This window comes from Pleurodeles waltl, chromosome 9 (assembly GCF_031143425.1).
Source record: "Pleurodeles waltl isolate 20211129_DDA chromosome 9, aPleWal1.hap1.20221129, whole genome shotgun sequence".
NCBI lineage: Eukaryota > Metazoa > Chordata > Amphibia > Caudata > Salamandridae > Pleurodeles > Pleurodeles waltl.
In genome coordinates, this window is record NC_090448.1 from 1,078,831,989 (window position 1) to 1,078,850,897 (window position 18,909).

Consider the following 18,909-nt stretch of genomic DNA (forward strand, 5'->3'; position numbering starts at 1 on the left):
AGGGCCCTTGGTACCAGGGGTACCAGTTACAAGGGACTTACCTGGATGCCAGGGTGTGCCAATTGTGAAAACAGAAGTACAGGTTAGGGAAAGAACACTGGTGCTGGGGCCTGGTTAGCAGGCCTCAGCACACTTTCAATTCAAAACATAGCATCAGCAAAGGCAAAAAGTCAGGGGGTAACCATGCCAAGGAGGCATTTCCTTACACTGTCTAAGGACCGCTCCTGATTCTTAAAAGATCCTAAAACTTGATTATTTAAACAAACATTGATCTAAATTTCACGGCTCTCTGTCTATGGGGCCTCTCTCTTTTGGACTCCCTTCTTATATTTGTTGAGGTTTGGTGTTTAGAAGCTCTTTCTGACCAATACTAGCTCTACAAGTGTGTCTTAAATTACAATGCGGACATATTTAAAACCAAGCGTGTCAGTGTTTAGGGACATATATTTGGATTTTGCATGTTTTTTTGCTGCTATGTTCACTCTGTACAACCACAAAAGTGGTTTAGTCACTGTTTGCCACTGCAAACGTAAATAATTGCTTAGACAGACTATCTGTAGTGAGTCTCCAAAGTCCTGGTCAGTGAGCTGTTCCATCCTATGGTGAATGACCAAAAGGATAATTTGAAATTGTCTTGTATTTCTAACATGTTCATTCTAAAACTCTGCCTATTGTTTCTTCTATTTTGTTTTTCTTCCCCCCTTAATCTCCTGCTCTGATACTTAATGAATCTTACATTTTGAAATCAGAAAGTAGGAGTATTTTTTATAAAGACGGGCATTTTAAGTCTTTTGTTGCAGTGCATTTGAGCACAAAGCATTGTACCAAATGTGTATTGAAATACACTGTTGAGCACTGTTTCTGAAAGTTTAATGTTGGTCCCTCAGGTGGTCTCAAGATCATTTTAATTACTACACTGTGTTAATAGTCAACTCTGTTATAACAATGGGTACATTACCCAACCATCTGCTACCATCTGTCCAGCTACCCATTCAGACTCACAGGTATAATCCATAAACCCACCCACTCACCCATCCATACACCCACACAAGTCAGTCCACAGCTAGCAGTAACCAAACATTCTAAGGCAACATTAGCTTTAGGATCCTATATTAATCAAACAGTAATTCCGAACTACAGTTTCCCTTCACAGAAGTTCTGTGTTCTTTGATGTACATATAGTATCAAGACATAGTACGGTATTGGGATCTATAACCTGCAAAACAACTTCAGTTTATCATTGGCAAACACACTTGAACCACTTGTTCAGAATGTTATAATTACTTACCATGCGTCCTTCTGTTGCTCATACTTACTGATTGCAGCTGTCACAAATGTTTGTGAAAGTTTCCTAATAAATGTAATGGTGTAGATATTTTCTGAAATAGATTTCCTTATTGAGAATCATACTTATAATCTCCTTTTTAGTTACCAACACTTCGTACAAGCCAAGAGGATGATGTCTTCCATTTGGAGCAAGCAAACCCAACCACACCTTCATCTGTTATCTTCCCATTAGCAAAGACACCACAATGTGACCATATCAGCCCTAGCATGCTGGGTCCCATCAACAGGTGAGAGATGAACCTTGGATTTTGTTTCCCGCACTGTACTTGTTTCCTCTTACTTATTCTCACATATGTATAACATTTAATTTAGAATTGATTGCATTAAATGCGCTTCTCTTGTGCCAACTAAAAAATACTCTTTTAGGTAGTTTTTCTTTTTGAATCACATTTTCTTTATTTAGATGGTGAGGTAATTCACTCTCTCTCTTCTGACATTGCCGAACTGGTTTTCCAGGATGAGGGGTACATTGTGCTGGGTTACACCCCAGTGGTGTGCCCTAGGGCTCCTCACAAGGGAATACCTTTCGCCATCTTGAATTAAGGCAAAGAAGAGTACTCTTGCATTGTTTTATCCAATGCCCTAGGAAGTGATGTATAGTGGGAAAGGTAACCAATGAGAAATGCTGCCACATTGGCTAAAGCAACCTCCTCTCCAACAGAAAGATGGCATACAAGTAGCACTTCTGGTACACAGTTCTCAGATCACTACTGAACTGGAAAGAAGGCAGAGTAATGACTGCCCTATTGCTGCCTGGACCCAGCAAGGAGAGGCTACACCAAAAACTAAACTGTGCCTGCTGTGCATACTCATGCAAAAGAGCTCCATTTGTTCCCGGATGGACAACCTGTTAAGCTTCAGGATCACCAAAAGCTAAGGAATCCTGCACTCCTCGAGATCCCAAAAGCCCAGGAATAACTGCTGCTGCTGAATTCCGAAGTGCCTGTTGGGCAACAGAGTCCTGACCTTCCCAAAAGGTCCCCAAGCACGTGGGACCTGTAGCCAAAGTTGAAGTGAACCTTGATCCCCAGAAACAAAAGATTTGCTTACCTGTAAGCAGCCACTTCAACTGCCGTAACTGGGAGACCAGTTCAGGAGTAGCTACTGGATTCCCCTACTGAATTGTGGGAGAGCGAGTCCTGGGGCTGGAGATCACCCCTGACACTCATGGATACTAGTTTGGCAGAAGGAAAACTCACCACATCTTTTCAGCATCCTGCATTCCCAGTATCAGGACCACTTTGTGGCTGGACCGAGATATAGGATAACAGTTCAGAAAAGACCCTGAGACTGCTCGACCCTGACAGTCAACTGCCTCCCTCGACCTACCTGTGACTTACCTCCAACTCATTGAGGCCTATCCAATTGAAGAGAAGTAGCCGTATTAGCCAGTTGGCTAAGAACTTCTTACATTCAAATTTTTCAAGAGGAAAACTACAGTGACTACATACCTTTAAAAATTAATATCTCTTGTTCCTTTCAATGGATTTTTGTCATTTTGATGTCTGTTTTAAGACAAAAATACTCTTGATTTTTATAAGTTGGTTTCAGATTTTTATTGTGTTCTATTGCTTTTTAATTGTTCTGGTACTCCTAAAGGTTTGTTAAAGAATTCTAACTGGACATGGCAAAGATTGTGACATTATTACATGGTAATTTCTCACAACCATGCTGCATAATAATCAATTTTTGTACAAAAGATTAATAATCTTAGCTCTGCATGTTTGTCGTTGTGATAGCTGTCATGGAAAATGTTTCCTTCTCTGCTAGTATCAGACCACTTTTCTGCTACTCAAGCCATAATTGGAGTGGAGTTGGTTAACTGTAATGCTCTTCATCCAAGCCCTCCGACAGATACAATTCAATGTGTTTAAATCATTTATTGCCAGTGAATGGTTTTAAGAGTCTGTATTTGCTGTAAGGCTTTGAATGTTCTTGGCAGTCTTTAGGCTCTGTCTGTTTCATTGCTAATGTCCTTCTAGAGCATTCCAGCAGTAACTAGGATGTGCCAGGCCTGGTCGCTCTTTCATCTGTCTGATGGATAAAAATTAGAACAAGCTTTCTCTCCATCCTAATTCTCAGACTAACACATATTCATCAAACAGCTAAACACTTGACTGTTTCAGCTCTAGGTTCATTACACCAAACTATTACTTGTATTTCCCTTCTGTTCAGCTGCTAGGACACTGGTCTGTAATCACACTCTCTGTACACTTAAAATAATTAAGGAAAGGAATTGCACATCAACAGCAGAAAGTGCTACAAATGCAAGCTCTTTTAATTTGAAGTACACCTTTTGCTGTTCCAAGGAGAATTCAGAAACCTGGTGCCACCTGTGCCAAAAAAGGATACTTCATAACATCTTTGAGAGGTACTAGCCAGACACTACAGTAAAAAACCTCAGGCATAGACATTTACTTCACTAGTAAGATTTTACCTGTTACAGGTACATATGTCAAACCATCCAAGAACTGACTATGACCTTTTGTCAAAGAAAGATTCCGTGCCAAGCTGATGTAACAGTAGCATTGCCTCCAATTAGTGGAGTGTACTGAAGAGAACAGCCCTTGTTGCCACAAAAAAAGCGTTTTCTGCCCTCCTTGCCACCTCAGATGACCTCAGAATCAAAAAAGACCTGAATGTGACAGCTGTACCATCCTCACAGATCTGCATTAGTGTTCAACACAGTACACCGAATAATACCTTGAAGGAGCTCTGACTTTGATGTCTAATTTAGGGCCTATGACTGGAACCCGTTTTTTTTGTAGTGAGACCTAACTATTTCCCTTTCCTCTATTCACCTCTCCCCTTTCATATCTCTATTACCTCTCCACATGTTGCTTAAGTGGACCTCAGCCACTCACATAACAATTTGGCAAGGGAGAATCATAACTGGCTTTACCAGGTATATAGCCACAGGAGCTCTGTTCTTAGCAACTGGGTTACCTATACTATTTCTTATAAGCTGAAACACTTATTTAAACTACACAAATCAAATAAGAGGCCTGCGACTGCTAGAGTTCGCCATTCCTTTCTCACTCCCTCTGCCTTCTTGTTCAGCAACATAATCTTCTGGATGTGATGGGACCTGCACCTTTTCTCACTGCTGCATTTATGCTGGTTCGTGTTGTGGTAGCATGCTCTCCTACTGTCATGCTTTCCCTGAGATAGCTAGTGGACTGGCTAAATATGCAGTGAAGTGATGGAGCTGGTCGCCCACGGTCCAGTGTGGCTGACAGGCAAGAGAAGGGGGGAGGTGTATATTGGTGTGGTTTGCTACTCCAAGCTTCCTAATTGGTTAATTAAAGAGCAGCAAATAGGGTGAAGAGAGGTGAGGTGGTAAGCTGATCGTGGGAACATTGAGTCATGCAGGGTCTTGTATCTAATGCTCACAAAATTTTGCCCAGGAGAACGGCCAGTCACCATTTACAAGACAGCCTCATGGATCAGAGGAAGCCCCCCTATTTGTGTATGTGATAAGGGTGCTAAGTAAAAGACCTGCTCATGTGGTTTGGATACCTTCTTGGGTGTCTTATTCTGTGAGGCTTTGATATACTGACTTTCAATTCATGGATATATGTTTTTACAGCTGTCTTAGACTCCTTGCATTCTGTATTCATCATTTTATAGTTTCTAGAAACTTTGAGTGAACTGAAAGGCAAATAGAGGTAGTTTGCCACAAGTTCTGAGCATCATTTAATTATTCAACTTTTTTTTTGTTGTGTTGTATTTTTTTTTATTGTTAGTTGCATCATATTACACAGTGTACAGAAAACAATCTATTAATCTAATGCATTTCTGTTTCTAATCATATTTTCTCTTAGTGTAGGCAACAAGTACAAATATATATTCTGTGAATCATTATCAATGTACATGTCTGTTTCCTTTAAACATTATGCATGGGTGATTACATTTTTATATCTCTCTTGTCTACCTCCATGTCATTTGCCACAGCCTTGACATTTTTCGTATAACGATACAGATACAATCAAAGGTTCGTTGAACGATCCATTATAACCATCTTGTAAAAGAAGAGGAAGAAAAACAAAAGAACAAGAACCCATTCGCTCCATGATGTCCTCGTTATATATCTCTGCTGTAATAACAGTCGGGTTCAATATTAATCAAATGCCCCAGTTGCCATCCCCTCGAGACTCCCAGAGATATGCTGCTAGTCATTTAAGGAACATAAGTCATAATGCATTCGTATTAAGGATGGGGTACGGTCAGGGGTAATGGGAGACCATTAGGGATGTACTGAGAAATATAAGAAAAAGCAATGGTTAGTGTGGGTTGTATGAATAGAAGAAGGAAGAGGGATGACGGGTGAGGGGGGGTGCCTACGATAAAGATCAGAGAAGATAGAGAGTAAAAAGAAAAGGCATGGAAGAGATAGGGAAAGAAAAACCATACATATGAATTGTATTAGTATCTGTGATCTCCAATAGGAAAAGGGAGAATAAGAAAATACGGTAGTAATGATAATAATCACTGCAGTAATAATGATATTGATATTAATAGTGATAGTGACCGAGGGGAAGGGGTCGTGTAGATTCAAGAGGCAAATCATTATATTGGCTGCGTCCATATGGAGGGAATAGGGCCAGGTTACAAGATGTTGTGGGGCGGGGGGGCGAAGGATGGTGCGGTAATATGGACATCAGTAATATATTTCTAGGGATCGGGATATGAGTAGGGGTATGGGTTATGCCAAAAAGGTCAATGAGCAGTGGATAATGGGCAGTGGCTTTACCGTGGGTTATGTGGTAGCTTTCTACCGGGTGGTCATCTGAGTCCTGGAGGGGAGGTGAGTTAAGTATGGGCGGGTGCACCTGTATGGGCATGGCATCGGGAATGATGTATTTCCACTACGTGGTATTTTGTAGAGTTCTTTAGGGGAGATCCGGTCCTAGTGTCCGGAGATGAAGGGTGACCAGGTCTGGAGAAACACCTCTGTTCTGTCCTGTAAACTGTAGATAAGTCGTTCATGTGTGGCTGCTTGGTACATTGCTATCAACCATTCATCATGGGAGGGAGCAGTCGATGCACGCCAATGTCTAAGGATGCATAGTTTGGCCGTTGCTAGCGCGGTGTGTAGGAGTCTACTTTGTGTTCGTGTAATCTTATGGAGTTCTCCAGTATCGTGTAACAATAGGAGAGATGGGGTGAGGAGTGGTGGAAGGGGTATAGTTTCCCGGAGAGTGTTTCCCACTGACCTCCAAAAAGGTTGTACGGCTGTGCAATCGTGTAGGATGTGGAGTAAGTCACAGTGTGTGTGTGGGCATCTCCAGCAGTTTGCATGGGGGAGAAGTCTTGCCGTATGTAATTTCTGTGGGATCCAGTACCAATCATGTAGGGTCTTAAAGAGACAGAATTTCAAGCGAGCCTCGCGTGCTCCGCGGTCTCTAGCTTCGATCAAGTCTGCCCAGTCCTCCAAGTCGTATTCGGTCTGCAAGTGCGTCTGCCATTTATTTTTTAGGGAAGTCAGGAGTGGGAGTGAGAAAAGGTGATGATTCAGCAATGCCTGAAGTCCCGATACCACGCCCTTCAGCTGCCCCCATGTCTCCAGGTAGTGTAGTACGGGGGAGCGTGGGAGCTGTTGGGGATGGGCACCTAGTCTTTGTATAAGACAATGTCTGAGTTGGAGGTAGCGCCATGAATGACATTCCGGGAGATTGAATTCCTCCTGTAGATCCCTGAATGTTTTCCAGGTCTCCCCTGATATAAGTTGGTCCACTCGCATGATGCCTTGTTGGCCCCTGTCCCTCCAGATAATAGTTTTCCCCCCAATCTGGAACCCTTTGTTGCCCCATAGTGGGGCTCTGTCATGTAGGTAGGGGTCTATTTTAAGAAGTCGGTGTACCTGCTGCCAGGTTTTCCTCATGGCTCCTATCATAGGATTAGTGGCTCGGGGGTGTTTTTGACTCGTATCGTATATTAACTGGAGGCCGTAGGGGGCTCCTGGAAGTGCTAGTTCTACGTCTACCCATAACGGGGAATTTCTTTCATTCGGTAGTAGGAGGGGCATTTGTGAAAGATGTAACGCGTAAGAATAATGTTCGATTGAAGGCAGGCGTAGTCTGCCGCACTCCTGTCGGGCTATTAAGGTGGTTCTGGGTAGTCGTTGGCGCATGGATCCCCAAGCAAAGGAGCGGATAAAGTGGTCTATCTCTCTTAATACAGTTAAGGGGATCTGTAAGGGGAGCATACCTAGGACATATAAAAACCTCGGCAAGGTCACCATCCGCACCGCTTGTACCCTGCCCCACATAGAGAGGCTCAGTTGACCCCACTTCTCAAAGTCCCGTTTCATAGCACTGATCAGTGGATCTATATTGTCTGTTATTACATTGACCAGCCCTGTGTTTACATCAATTCCTAGGTATCTTAGTCGGGAGTCTTTCCACTTGATCGGTAAACCTTGTATGGAAGCACTAACTGTGACTGGGGAGAGTGGTAGGGCTTCACATTTGTCCCAATTGATTTGGTATCCTGATATGTGTTCAAATTGCGTTAGAATCTCCCTCAGGGCAGTGATGGAGTTGGGTAGGTCAGGGAGGGTAAGTAGGATGTCGTCCGCGTACAGATATATGTCAGAGTTTCCGCCTGGTAGCGGGATTCCTGATATGAGGTTGGAACTACGGATGACTGCTGCCAAAGGCTCCACTGCGAGTAGAAATAGGAGGGGGGATAGCGGACATCCTTGGTGTGTCCCTCTCCGAATCGTAAAAGTGTCCGATAGGAACCCCCCCACAGTTTACCTGTGCTGTCAGGGAATCATATAAGAGGCGCACTTTATTGATTAAACCGTCTCCTAACCCGAAACGTTTCAAGATTTCAAAGAGGTACCACCATTCTATTCGGTCGAATGCTTTCTCGGCATCCAACGAGAGGGCTAAGGCTTCCTCTCGTGTATCACGGGCAGTCCAAATAGCATGAAAGAGTGTGCGGAGGTGGTTCCTGGAAGAGTGGCCCGGTACAAAGCCTACCTGGGAGTGATGAATTAGAGAGGGTATAACTTTTTTGAGGCGAGTGGCCAGTATTCCCGCTAATATTTTAATATTTCCGTTCAATAAGGAGATAGGACGATAGCTTCCGCTGAGAAGTGGGTCTTTTCCGGGTTTCAGTAAAACTGTGATGGTGGCTTTATTAGACATAGGATGTATGGAACCCTCCCTCTCAGCCCCTTGGAACGCCTCATATAAGGCATCCACTGTATCGGTTCCCGTCCATTTATAGAATTCAGATGTGAACCCATCTTCCCCCGGTGCTTTGTGATATGACAGATTGGCTATTGCCTGTTGTATCTCTACCTTACTAATGTCTCCTTCTAAAAGAGCCCTGCCTTCATCTGTAAGATGGGGAACTTGCATCCTCTGCAGGAATGCGTCTAAGCGGGCAATATCCTCCGATGTTTCTGAGGAATACAGAGTTTGGTAGTACCGGACGAATTCCTCTGCGATCGCTTGGGGGTGCGTGATGAGTAAGTTATCCTGGGTGCGCAGTGCCGGTATGGCAAGTGCTGTTTCCCGTTGACGTAGTTGGGCAGCCAGTAGGCGGCCCCCTTTCTCTCTGTGCTCGTAGTGTCATCCCTTCAGCCTTTGTAGGGCATATTCTGCCTGTGAGATATAAAGGGAATTAAGCTCCATTTTGGCCTGCTCCAGGGAGCGGCGGTTGGGGGGGCGGGGGTAGGTTGCTTTGTATATTTCCTCATGGCCTGCATTATTGTATCTTCTAACGTGCGCTGTTGAGCCCTTCTATGAGCATTGGAGATAGCTGCATCTCTCATTAGTTGCCCTCTAATAGTTGCTTTCGCCGCAGCCCAGAGAAGTTGCGGTGAGGTTACTGAACCTCTGTTATCCTTCAGGTATGTGGCCACATGGGTCTTGAGTTGTTCCTTCCCATTCGGGGAGCGGTACCTAGTGTTAGGGAGGCGCCAGGGTTTACGGCCAGGTGCAATCAACCCGAGTTCCAGGGTTATTAATACCGGGGAATGATCTGATAGTGCGGCCACCAGTATTTCTACTGACTTAACCGATTGTAGCATTCTATGATTAAGTAAGAAATAGTCTAGCTGTGATTGGGTCCCGTGGACCAAAGAGACAAAGGTATATTCCCTATTGGAAGGGTGGGAGAGGCGCCAACAATCTATTAGGCCATGGTCTGAGAGGATGTCTTTTAGTACGGCTCTATCTGCATTGTTGCCCGAGTCAAGACCACTTGATCGGTCTAAGATAGCATCTTGGACTATGTTCCAATCCCCCCCAAGAATATATTGTGAGGCACCTATCTGTGTTAGAAGACGATTAAGAGAGAGAAAAAAGGAGCGCTTAGGGCCGGTGGGGGCGTATATCGAACTTATACATATTGTGGAGGATCCCACCACTAGCTTGGTCAGTACGTAGCGTCCCTCTGGGTCATGCCATGTTTTAACTAATCAGAATTGCAGGGAGCGACGCAGAAGTATTGCCACTCCACATTTCCTTCCCGTTCCCTGTGTACCTGCCAGTATAGGTGGTGTTCCGCTGTATATTACTTTTCCCACCCAATCCCTGCGCAGTTTACAGATTCCCTCGAGGAGAGGTGTGTTTCCTGTAGCATAGCAATGTCGGTATGTTTGGAGTGGAGATAGGACAGTATCTTTTGTCGTTTAATATAGTGGGTCATGTCGGGTACATTCCAGGACAGGGCTGTGAGTGGGGTTGTCGTCCCCAAGGGTGCCGGGTGCGTCATGGTTTATAGTGTATTGGATGTGTTGTGGTCCGTGTGATAGAGCCAAGAAGTGGGTAATGATAAGCCTGAGAAGCGAGCAATAAAGGTTTCTTGTTTAGTTAGGCCTTGGGATGCTGAGAGGGGTCCCCTCGGTCACAATACGAAGAATATTTAAGAAGAGGAAAGGGGGGAGGATGGAAGGAGGTAGGGTAATGTGTGTAGAGCAACAAACAGCGATTACTACGCGGGTGTGGGTGAATATAGGAGTAGAAAGGGAAGTGGGTCTAGGAGCCTCACTAAAACGAGGAAGTAAATGATAATAATAATGAGAGGATAAATAGAGAAAATAGGGAATGGAAATTGGTCAGGGTAGGAAAACACTCACTACTGCCTAAAGCCTTCTAATCTGCGGGTCTAATCCTGTAAGGCCCGCACGCCGGTAAGGTATTATATCAATGGGAGATAATGAGGGAATATGTGCTTTGTTCCTGATGTTGTGAGACCTCCCAGGGGGCCCCCCAGTCGTGTGGGCGCATAAATGGGTGCATGAAAGGCCGAGGGGCCGGGAGTGGGCCCGGAACAGATTTTAGGGTCTAAAGACAGGGGGGGGGGGGGGGAGGGGAGGAATGGGCCCAGGGCGGCGAGCCACCGGACACCCCATAACACGCACTCTATGCTTGTTATCTGTTAAGATATCGTAGAATGTAAAAATTTGCGGTATATTATGATGATCTATGGTGCTGCGTTCTGTGTGATCGCCCAGGAATATGTCCCATGTGGCAGTCCCGGAGCCTCCGCGACCCGGAGTTGTGTTGATCTTATTACTCCCTTCAGTGCGGTTATTATATGTCTGAGAATTTGCTGCACTGTTCGGCGGGTGTGCCTTCCGTGGTTCTTCTTCAATAAGGTTAGGGGCACGGTATTATCTGTTAGGATCGTCTGTAGGTTCTCCTAGTGGGTGGGGGCATTGGGGCTTTCCCAGAAGATGCTATCAGTATTGTTATGCTGGTACTGCTTGGGCCAAGGGTACTGAGTGTTCCGCCCGCCCCCTCCTGGGATGGGGAGAGGGGGGGGCGGGGGTGGAGACAACGGGCCATCAGGGTGACCTCCCCTATTAGCCGTCTGTCTAGTAAGTGTATAGTGTTCGAGATGGTACGGCGCGGGGAGCGCGATGTGTATCTTCACGTTTGTGTATGCCTGCCCTATGGGGGGGACGTACGGGTGACTTGATTATGACTATGTTAAGGACTCCCCCATTAAGGAGATTGGGGGTGGTGCTGTGTGGTGTCCACCGAGTCTGTTCCTATCTATTCCTTGTCCTGGTTCCTATGCAGAATCCTCTCCCCGCTGAGGTCCTCGGGGTCAGTGAAGTCTCTGGATGTGCTGCGGTGTGTGATCCACATACGTGCCGGCTCAAAAAGACCATACTTGATGTCTAGGGATCTTAGTTGCGGGCGGAGAGAAAGAAATGCCCTTCTTCTATCATTCGTTAACTTCGAGAAGTCTGCTGCTACTCTGATTTCATGTCCATCCAGTGATATCAGTTGTCGTGTTTTAGCTGTGGAGATGACCTGGCGGGCTTGTTCATGGTGCAGGAAGCATGCAATGATAGGGCGCGGTTTATTTGTAGACGCTTTGTGTGGGGGACCAATTCTGTGCACCCTCTGGAATTCTGGAGGTGGTGAAAGCTCTATGCCGAAGTGGTTGGTCAGCAGCGAGCTAAGGAAAGTTTTGATATTGGATCCTTCTTTTTGTTCCAGGATACCGAAAAAGCGTACATTGTCTCTACGACTTCGGTCCTCTAGGTCAGTGAGTTTAGTTCTGAGCGACTTTAGTTCCTCTTCCTGATCAGGGATTGCTGCTACATGGTCTTCCACTGCTGACAGGCGCTGGTCTAGGTTGGTTACCGTTTCTCTGAAGCCTGCTATGTCAGCGCGGATTGAGGAAGAGGCCAAAGCAAGGTCTGTTATTTTTAGGTCCATTACCTCCAAGCGCCGTCCAACTGAGGCAATCTCTTGCAGTATACGATCTGTGGCGTCTAGTGTGGGTTGATCTACCGGAGGTGATGTATGTCCCTGTGGCGCCGTTTGTGCCGCCATGGTTTTGGGTTGAGCAATGGCTTCTGAGAATAGCAGTTGGCGAGAATGTTTACTTGTGGTCCTGTCGTTGGGCATTGTTCTCAAGGAGTGGAGGTCAGATAGAAGATACTATTTTAAGAGCTAGCACTCGAGAACTTGTATGAGTCTGTTCAGAACTAAGGACGGTTTCTTTGACTTCCGAGGATGGGTCAGACTTTGGGTTATAGGATCTGTGTGTAGGGTTCCCCCTCGGTTCGGCATCCTGCTGTGACCCGTGAAGCTTCAGAGCATGATCTATAGAGGACAGTCTAGAATACGCTCAGTTTCTGATAGGGGCGGGTAAGAGGTATGTTCATTGATAGAGGGATGGAGAGGGGTCAACAGGTTTGGGTATGTTACAGCGTGCAACAGAAGGGGGCATCTCGCCTATGTTTCGTTTTGGATGAGTCCCTTGTTGCATTGCCCAGTACGATGGTCTTTTTTTGGGGGGGGCAATTGGGCGAGGGGTCGGGTTGGTTGGTGATACACGTGCTGTTCGGGGTCCTACTCCCCTCTTGTTTCGTTCTGTTCTCCTCCCTTCTTCCTATTCCGGCTTTCCTCTCCCCTCTTTGCTTCTTTGCTGTTCTTTATGTATTTAATCTTTGTTCCTCTCGTTCTCCCTCCATTGCTCTCTGGTGTCCTTTCGCTGTCCCCCCCTTTTTTTCCTTCCCCTTCTCCCCCGCTCCCCCTCTGGGTGTTGCAAAGAGTCTTATTCTTGGCCTCCTCTTCCGTGTGCTAGATCAATAAAAAAGGGGGGGGGGAGGAATGTGTCCCTTGTTTGCTGCTGGGGGGTCTTTTTGTTGGGTAGTGCCGCTTGGGGAATCTCACCTAGTGGGCTCACCGTTTCAGCGTGTTGTTACCAGTCCCCATCAGGTACGATTTAGTCCTCATGAGATAGCGCTTCCTTGCCGATGCGTTGCTGTTCCGTCACGGTCGTTTTCAGGCCCTGGCACCATGGTGGCTCATCGCCTTCAGGGTCCTCCCCCCCCCCCCCCCCCCCTTCCGCAAGGGGGGGCGGTGCGGCACCCCAGCACCCGGGGAGCCGAGGCGGCAGAGGGCCGGTCCGAGCACCTCCCTCTCGATGTGCTCCCGGGCCCGTGCGGCGCCGCACCTTAGTCCGCAGCTCCGCGGAGGTCCGGAGGCCGCATCCACTCCAGCTTCTCCGGTCACGGCCGCCGTTGCTCGGGTCCCGTAACTCCGCCACCCCGGAGGCCCCTCCTCTCCACCACCTGGGAGGCCACGCCGGAGGTCAGAAACGCAGGGGGAGACCCTCCGTTTATCAGCTTGGCCTGTCCGGCGCGCGGAGATCTCCTCTCAGGCGGCCATTTCCTTTGACGGCCAGACCACGCCCCCCCTAATTATTCAACTTTTAAATATAAATGTAGATTTTTTTTTTTTATGTAGGTAACCTCAACACTTTAACTTGTAAAATACCTTATTCAGATACACAAGTAGAGCAGTCTCTCTGGGCAGGCGAAAATACAGTGTTGCATCTTCAAAATTAATCTTGCATCTACCTCGGTCTGAGAGCTGCTTTCGAACTCTACAGTGACTTTGCTATCACTTTGACTGTCAGATGTTTAAATATTGATGTAAAAAAGTAAAGCTTCAAACCTGCTTGGCATGCTTTTACCTGAAACATGGGTGAAATCTGTAACTAATGGTTTCCCCCATCATTTCAGAGGCAGATACATTTCAGTCTTGGTCACTAGAAGATAATTGCCCATCATTGAACCTTGATAATTCAGGCTACTTGTTAGAGAAGTGTGGCCTAGCGTTGTAACATCTGATAAAATAAATAGAAACGCAATTGAACAGCTCCCATTTAAAAAAAAAAAAAAAAAAAAAAGCTCAAATCAATTTCACAGATCTGAATTCTGCTAACTTTCAGCTCTTCTCCCTGCTTCTTTTTTTCGGATCTTCGGGCCAGCTGACTGAGTAGCTAAGGGATCATTTACAAGCAATAGTTTTCTTTATTAGCAAGCCTTCTGCAGACCATCTGTGGTAATGGAATCTGTATGAATATACTTTAAACCTCTGATTTGCCAATGCATTCGATCTTAGTGCCTAGCAATCAGATTCAGCCTTTTAGTACTTGTGCTTTAAAGCATTTAGGTAAACATACACTGTATAAATATCTACTCAAAACAACAGACGTACCATGTCTCTCATCCTCATATATCACACCCAAATTCCCCATGTAGGACAATCCCACAAGAACAACCTTAACCTTCTCCGTTACTTCTTATCTAACCATGCACTGTATGCAGATGTACCACCGCCTCTACTAGTCTTCTGCTTAACTTCAACTGTGACACAAAACATCACATCTTTGGTCCTTATGGTCTGCCCTGCAACTCCTTCTGCTGTGTATCACTAGTAGTAGCTGTGTGTTGAAAAAATTCTAGGTAACATTGCTTGCCCATGCACACCCAATGATGACAGAGCACATCTCACGTGATATATAAAATGAGAAATGGCAAATGGCAAACTAAGAAATATCTAGATGGCCTTTCAACTGGAGTGCAGAGTCCCTGTTTCCAATGCTTATTCTGATGGATACTTCTAACCGCATATCCTGCACCTTCTTAATGTTCCTCGGGCATCAAACTGAATCCGGAAGTGACAAGCCGAGACACATTTCAGCACTACCCATATGTGCGAACGTCAATTTCTATCTATCCACACCTTCAGAGGTGGATCTTGAGCTTCTTTGTGGTCCTTAGACAACAAATCTTATCAAAGTTACCACTATGTAAGTGAAAACTTCAGCCCTTAAGAGGACAGTGTTTAAACTTTGTAAAGACTGTCCCAGACAAATGTCTGTAATTGACCCTCACAAAGTATGCTCATGGTGCCTGGGGTCTTATCATGACTCCAGGAACTGCAACTACTGCATCCTCATACACTTTAAAGCCATAGGGGGCAGAAACTTTAAATCACTAAACCCAAGAAGATAACACATTGTTGTTGGTCAAAGTCAAAAGGAAGGTGCCTTTCTCACTCCCGAAGTCATTCCAGAGGCAAATCATCACCGCAATCAAAGTATTCGAGTTAGTCCAAAAACAAGCATAAGAAGACAAAACAGGAATTGGTCTCTTCCTGCCACTGTCAGACTCCAGATTGGACTTAAGGGTGCCAACGTGCCTTCCTATTTCGCTCCAGACCTCCATCAGAGCTGATTCAGAGTGTGGTGCCAGGGCATCCCAATTTTCCGTGCAGCGAAATGGCAAGAAGTAGAGGCCCCTAGGGAGAACATGTTGTGCTTATTTGTCACTTTACTGGCTCCCTCTGGTGCGCCTTGGGAAGTCAAGGGATCCACAGGTGCTTCCAGTCGGACTTCGACCAGTGGGTCCGTCCCTGGCCCATCAGTGCCTCTTGAACCTGTATCAGGTCCAATACTGACTTCCGTCCCAGCGTCAACCCATGCACCGTTTCACTTCATTTTGATGCTGGAGGCGCATGCGCAGCCCATCGTGCTATCTGACTCCAAGCAGAATCCAACTTAACCAAGGTTGATTTTAGCTCCTACCTACACCCAGCCAATAGACTATTTCTCAGATTCCAATACCTTGGTCTTAACATGTAATTAGGCCAAAACTTTACACATACGTTTTGACACTGACTCTATCAATGACAATTACGATGGGGGAGGGCTATGTTCCCCAGTATTATGAGTAAAATTGGTATAAGGAGCTTCAGTAATCCACTGGTTTGAATACTTCTCCAGACACTGGTCTTGTGTTTCCTCTGGTACCGCCACAGAGGAAGGGGTCTCATTCACAGTTGTTTTGAAAAGGGCAGCAGAAGTACTAGACCTACAGTACTATGGAAGTGAAGGCTGTTTTGCTAGCTGAGGTACTTCGGCCAGAACCCTTTTTACCATTTAACAAAGCCTTTACGGATACCCGTGTGGACACGGTCAAAACCATGTTAAGGTCTGCCTGTTAATAGGCAGGTCGCTCATCATGATCGTCCCACGCCAGACAGCCAAGCCTTTTTACTGAATATCCGATGACAGAGAACTTGGCGGTATGGGTGTCCACAAGCAAGGTACATCCCAGCCTTTTTCCTTCCACACCGTCTGATCGTGAATCTAAACGAACAGACATTTGGAAAATGGATTTTCTCCTGTACAAGCCTTGCCCTGAGGTCATTGAAAGCCAGTTTCTTGCTAGGCCACTACTCTCATGCCCTCTGGATACACTGGAAAGAGTTTTACCCGCTGTCCTGGACAACCTTCAGGCACCCCATACCCAGACTATTCAAGATGGTCACAATGCTGCAAAGTTTGTCATACGTTCTGGCACCAGGGAGGGACTGCAGTGGGATCTCAAATCCCAGTGGGTACAGAAACAGGGAATCAATTGTATTGGATCCAGATTTCAGAAGAGACTGCAAAAGATCTGTAGTGCTGGTTAATGGACCACAACTTGGTCAGTGGCAGATCCCTCTCATTTCCCCAGCCAGTTTTGATGGTGGACACCGATGCATCACTACTTTGTTGGGATGCCTTATTGGAAAGGTGGGGATGAGAGGCTACTGGTTACTCATGGAGACTCAACTCCACATAACTTTGTTGAACTTGAGGGCCATTTGCATGGCATAGAATTCCTTCCTGCCCATCACCAGAGGAAGGCTGGTGCAGGTGCTCATAGGCAACATTACCACCATGTGGTATTGCAACGAGGGTGAAAAAACATCTTGCAGGATCTCCAAATGCCAGGGAGGATGAACTCTGTCACCAATGCTCAGCGGTTCACAAATGGTATTTACAACGAGGGGAGGGGGGCAGTATGAGTCTTCCAGCAATGAGGAGAACCATGACTTGATCTTTTTGCCACTTCTGAGGACCTGCAATATCATCACTTTTGCGTGTTAGAGTTCCCAAAGCAGCTCTTTCTCAGAGTCAACATTCCTTCAACAGTGGAGCTCAGAACTCCTGTACAATCTCCTCCCCTGCCTTTCCTGCCCCAAATACTGAAGAAAACCAAGAACGACTGGGCCAGAGTCACCCTAGTGGTTCCCAATTGGACCCTGTAAGTGTGGTACCTAGAACTCTTGGGCTTGAGCATTGACCTTTGGAAAGATCTTATGTCGAAGGAGTAGGCAGGGTACTGCACCCAGGCCTGCACAATTTTCATCCTGATGCTTAGAGATGGAGAGGTATTTGGCCTCCTTCCACCTTCCTCCTGAGATCAATAATGTAATCTGGATGTCATCTTGACAGCAAAGCGTCCTTCCACTAATCAGTGTACGCCATTCATTGGGACAGACTTGTGGATTGGTACAGCACCCGACAACCTGACCCATTGCAAGCAAAGTTCTCTTAAGTGTTATTATTCTTTTTGCCCTTGCAAGGATTTGCTTTGGTCACTTGTTAAGGCCTATTTATTTGCTCTTTTGCCTATTTTTCGGTCAAAGATCAGACCTCTTTATTTAGGTTGCCTGTTGTACTAAGGTTTTTGAAATAGTTGCAACATCTAGTCCTGTAAAAACCCTTTCTGATGCCATAGTGATACTTCAACTTAGTCCTCAGTTTTTATGTGAACCTCTTTCAGCCACTGCCTAGATGTCTATTGAGACTGATGTTGAAGACAGTCTGTCTCATTGCCATAACATTGGGTAGGCACACGAGCAAGCTGCAGGTTATTTTATCAACCCCCCTTCTACAAAGATTTTTCTGTATAAATTTGGTGTTTAGGGCCCAAGCATCCACAGAAAGTGGTCACTCCATTCCATTTCAGGCGGTCTATCACCCTTTTAGCATTCTTTGCTCCACCTCATCAACTCAATGGAGGAAGAGAGACTCCAAAGTTTGGACCCTAAAAGTGCATTCAACTTTTATAGTAATCGCACCAAAGGACATTGGGTGGATGATCAGCTTTTTGTTGGTTTTTACGGAGCAAAAAACGGCAAGGCAGTGCAGAAAGGAAATCTCTGGATGGGATTGTTCTCTGCATAAAGATCTGCTGCATGCTCTAAAAGAACAGCCCCTACAAGGCTTACTGGGTCATTCCACCAGGGCCAAATCAGCTACCACTATGTTGGAATGCGGAGTGCCAGCCCTAGACATTTGTCAGACATTTACATGGGCGTCAGTCTATACGTTCACAAAGCACTATTGCCTCAACAGCCAGGTATTTTGACTATTCAGTTCTGAATGACATTTTGGTTGAGCCAGTTCACAGACCCACCACCTTGAGGTACTGCTATGGTATCTAATCAAAAGGTGAGGAACCTGCAGTTAGAAGTATCCATCAGAAGAACAAGTTACTTACCTTTGGTAACAATCTTTCTGGTGAATACTCTTTCTAAACAACTCCCCCCCCCCCCCCCCCTTTCCCCATTTTGTGATTTGGGCTCTTTGTTCATCTAAAAAGATCCCAATCTACAGATTTGGGCACTAGTCATGCCAGTCTGCCGATGGGCTCGGCATCTGAAGGTGTTGACAGCCTAGAAAGAAACTGCCCCTAGCGCATATGGGAGCGCTTACATGCAGCTTCGCTTGTCAAATTCAGAGCAGAATGGCTTTAGCATGGAGCCGCACTCACCACCTACTGGCGTACAGGAGTACTGCTTTAGGGCAATCTGACTCCTGGGTAAAAGGTGAGGTATGTACCAGAAAGATTGTTACCTAAACTAAGTATCTTGTTCTTCTATCATGGCTTGTCTCTAGGAACAACTACAACCCAAGCATGCTAAATACAAATTTCAAACTTTCAGTAACATT

General features: G+C 45.8%; 1 protein-coding gene across 4 annotated transcripts in view; it reads left to right on the forward strand.

Moving 5' to 3' along the window:
* The window catches only part of MIS18BP1 (MIS18 binding protein 1), a 384,752-nt gene that overhangs the window by 303,316 nt on the left and 62,527 nt on the right, over window positions 1-18,909 (forward strand). For all 4 annotated transcript variants that reach the window (XM_069208712.1, XM_069208715.1, XM_069208713.1 and 1 more), the window contains one exon: window positions 1,429-1,574. In XM_069208712.1, coding sequence (XP_069064813.1) covers window positions 1,429-1,574 — 146 coding nt within the window. The remainder of the gene's footprint in view (window positions 1-1,428; window positions 1,575-18,909) is intronic.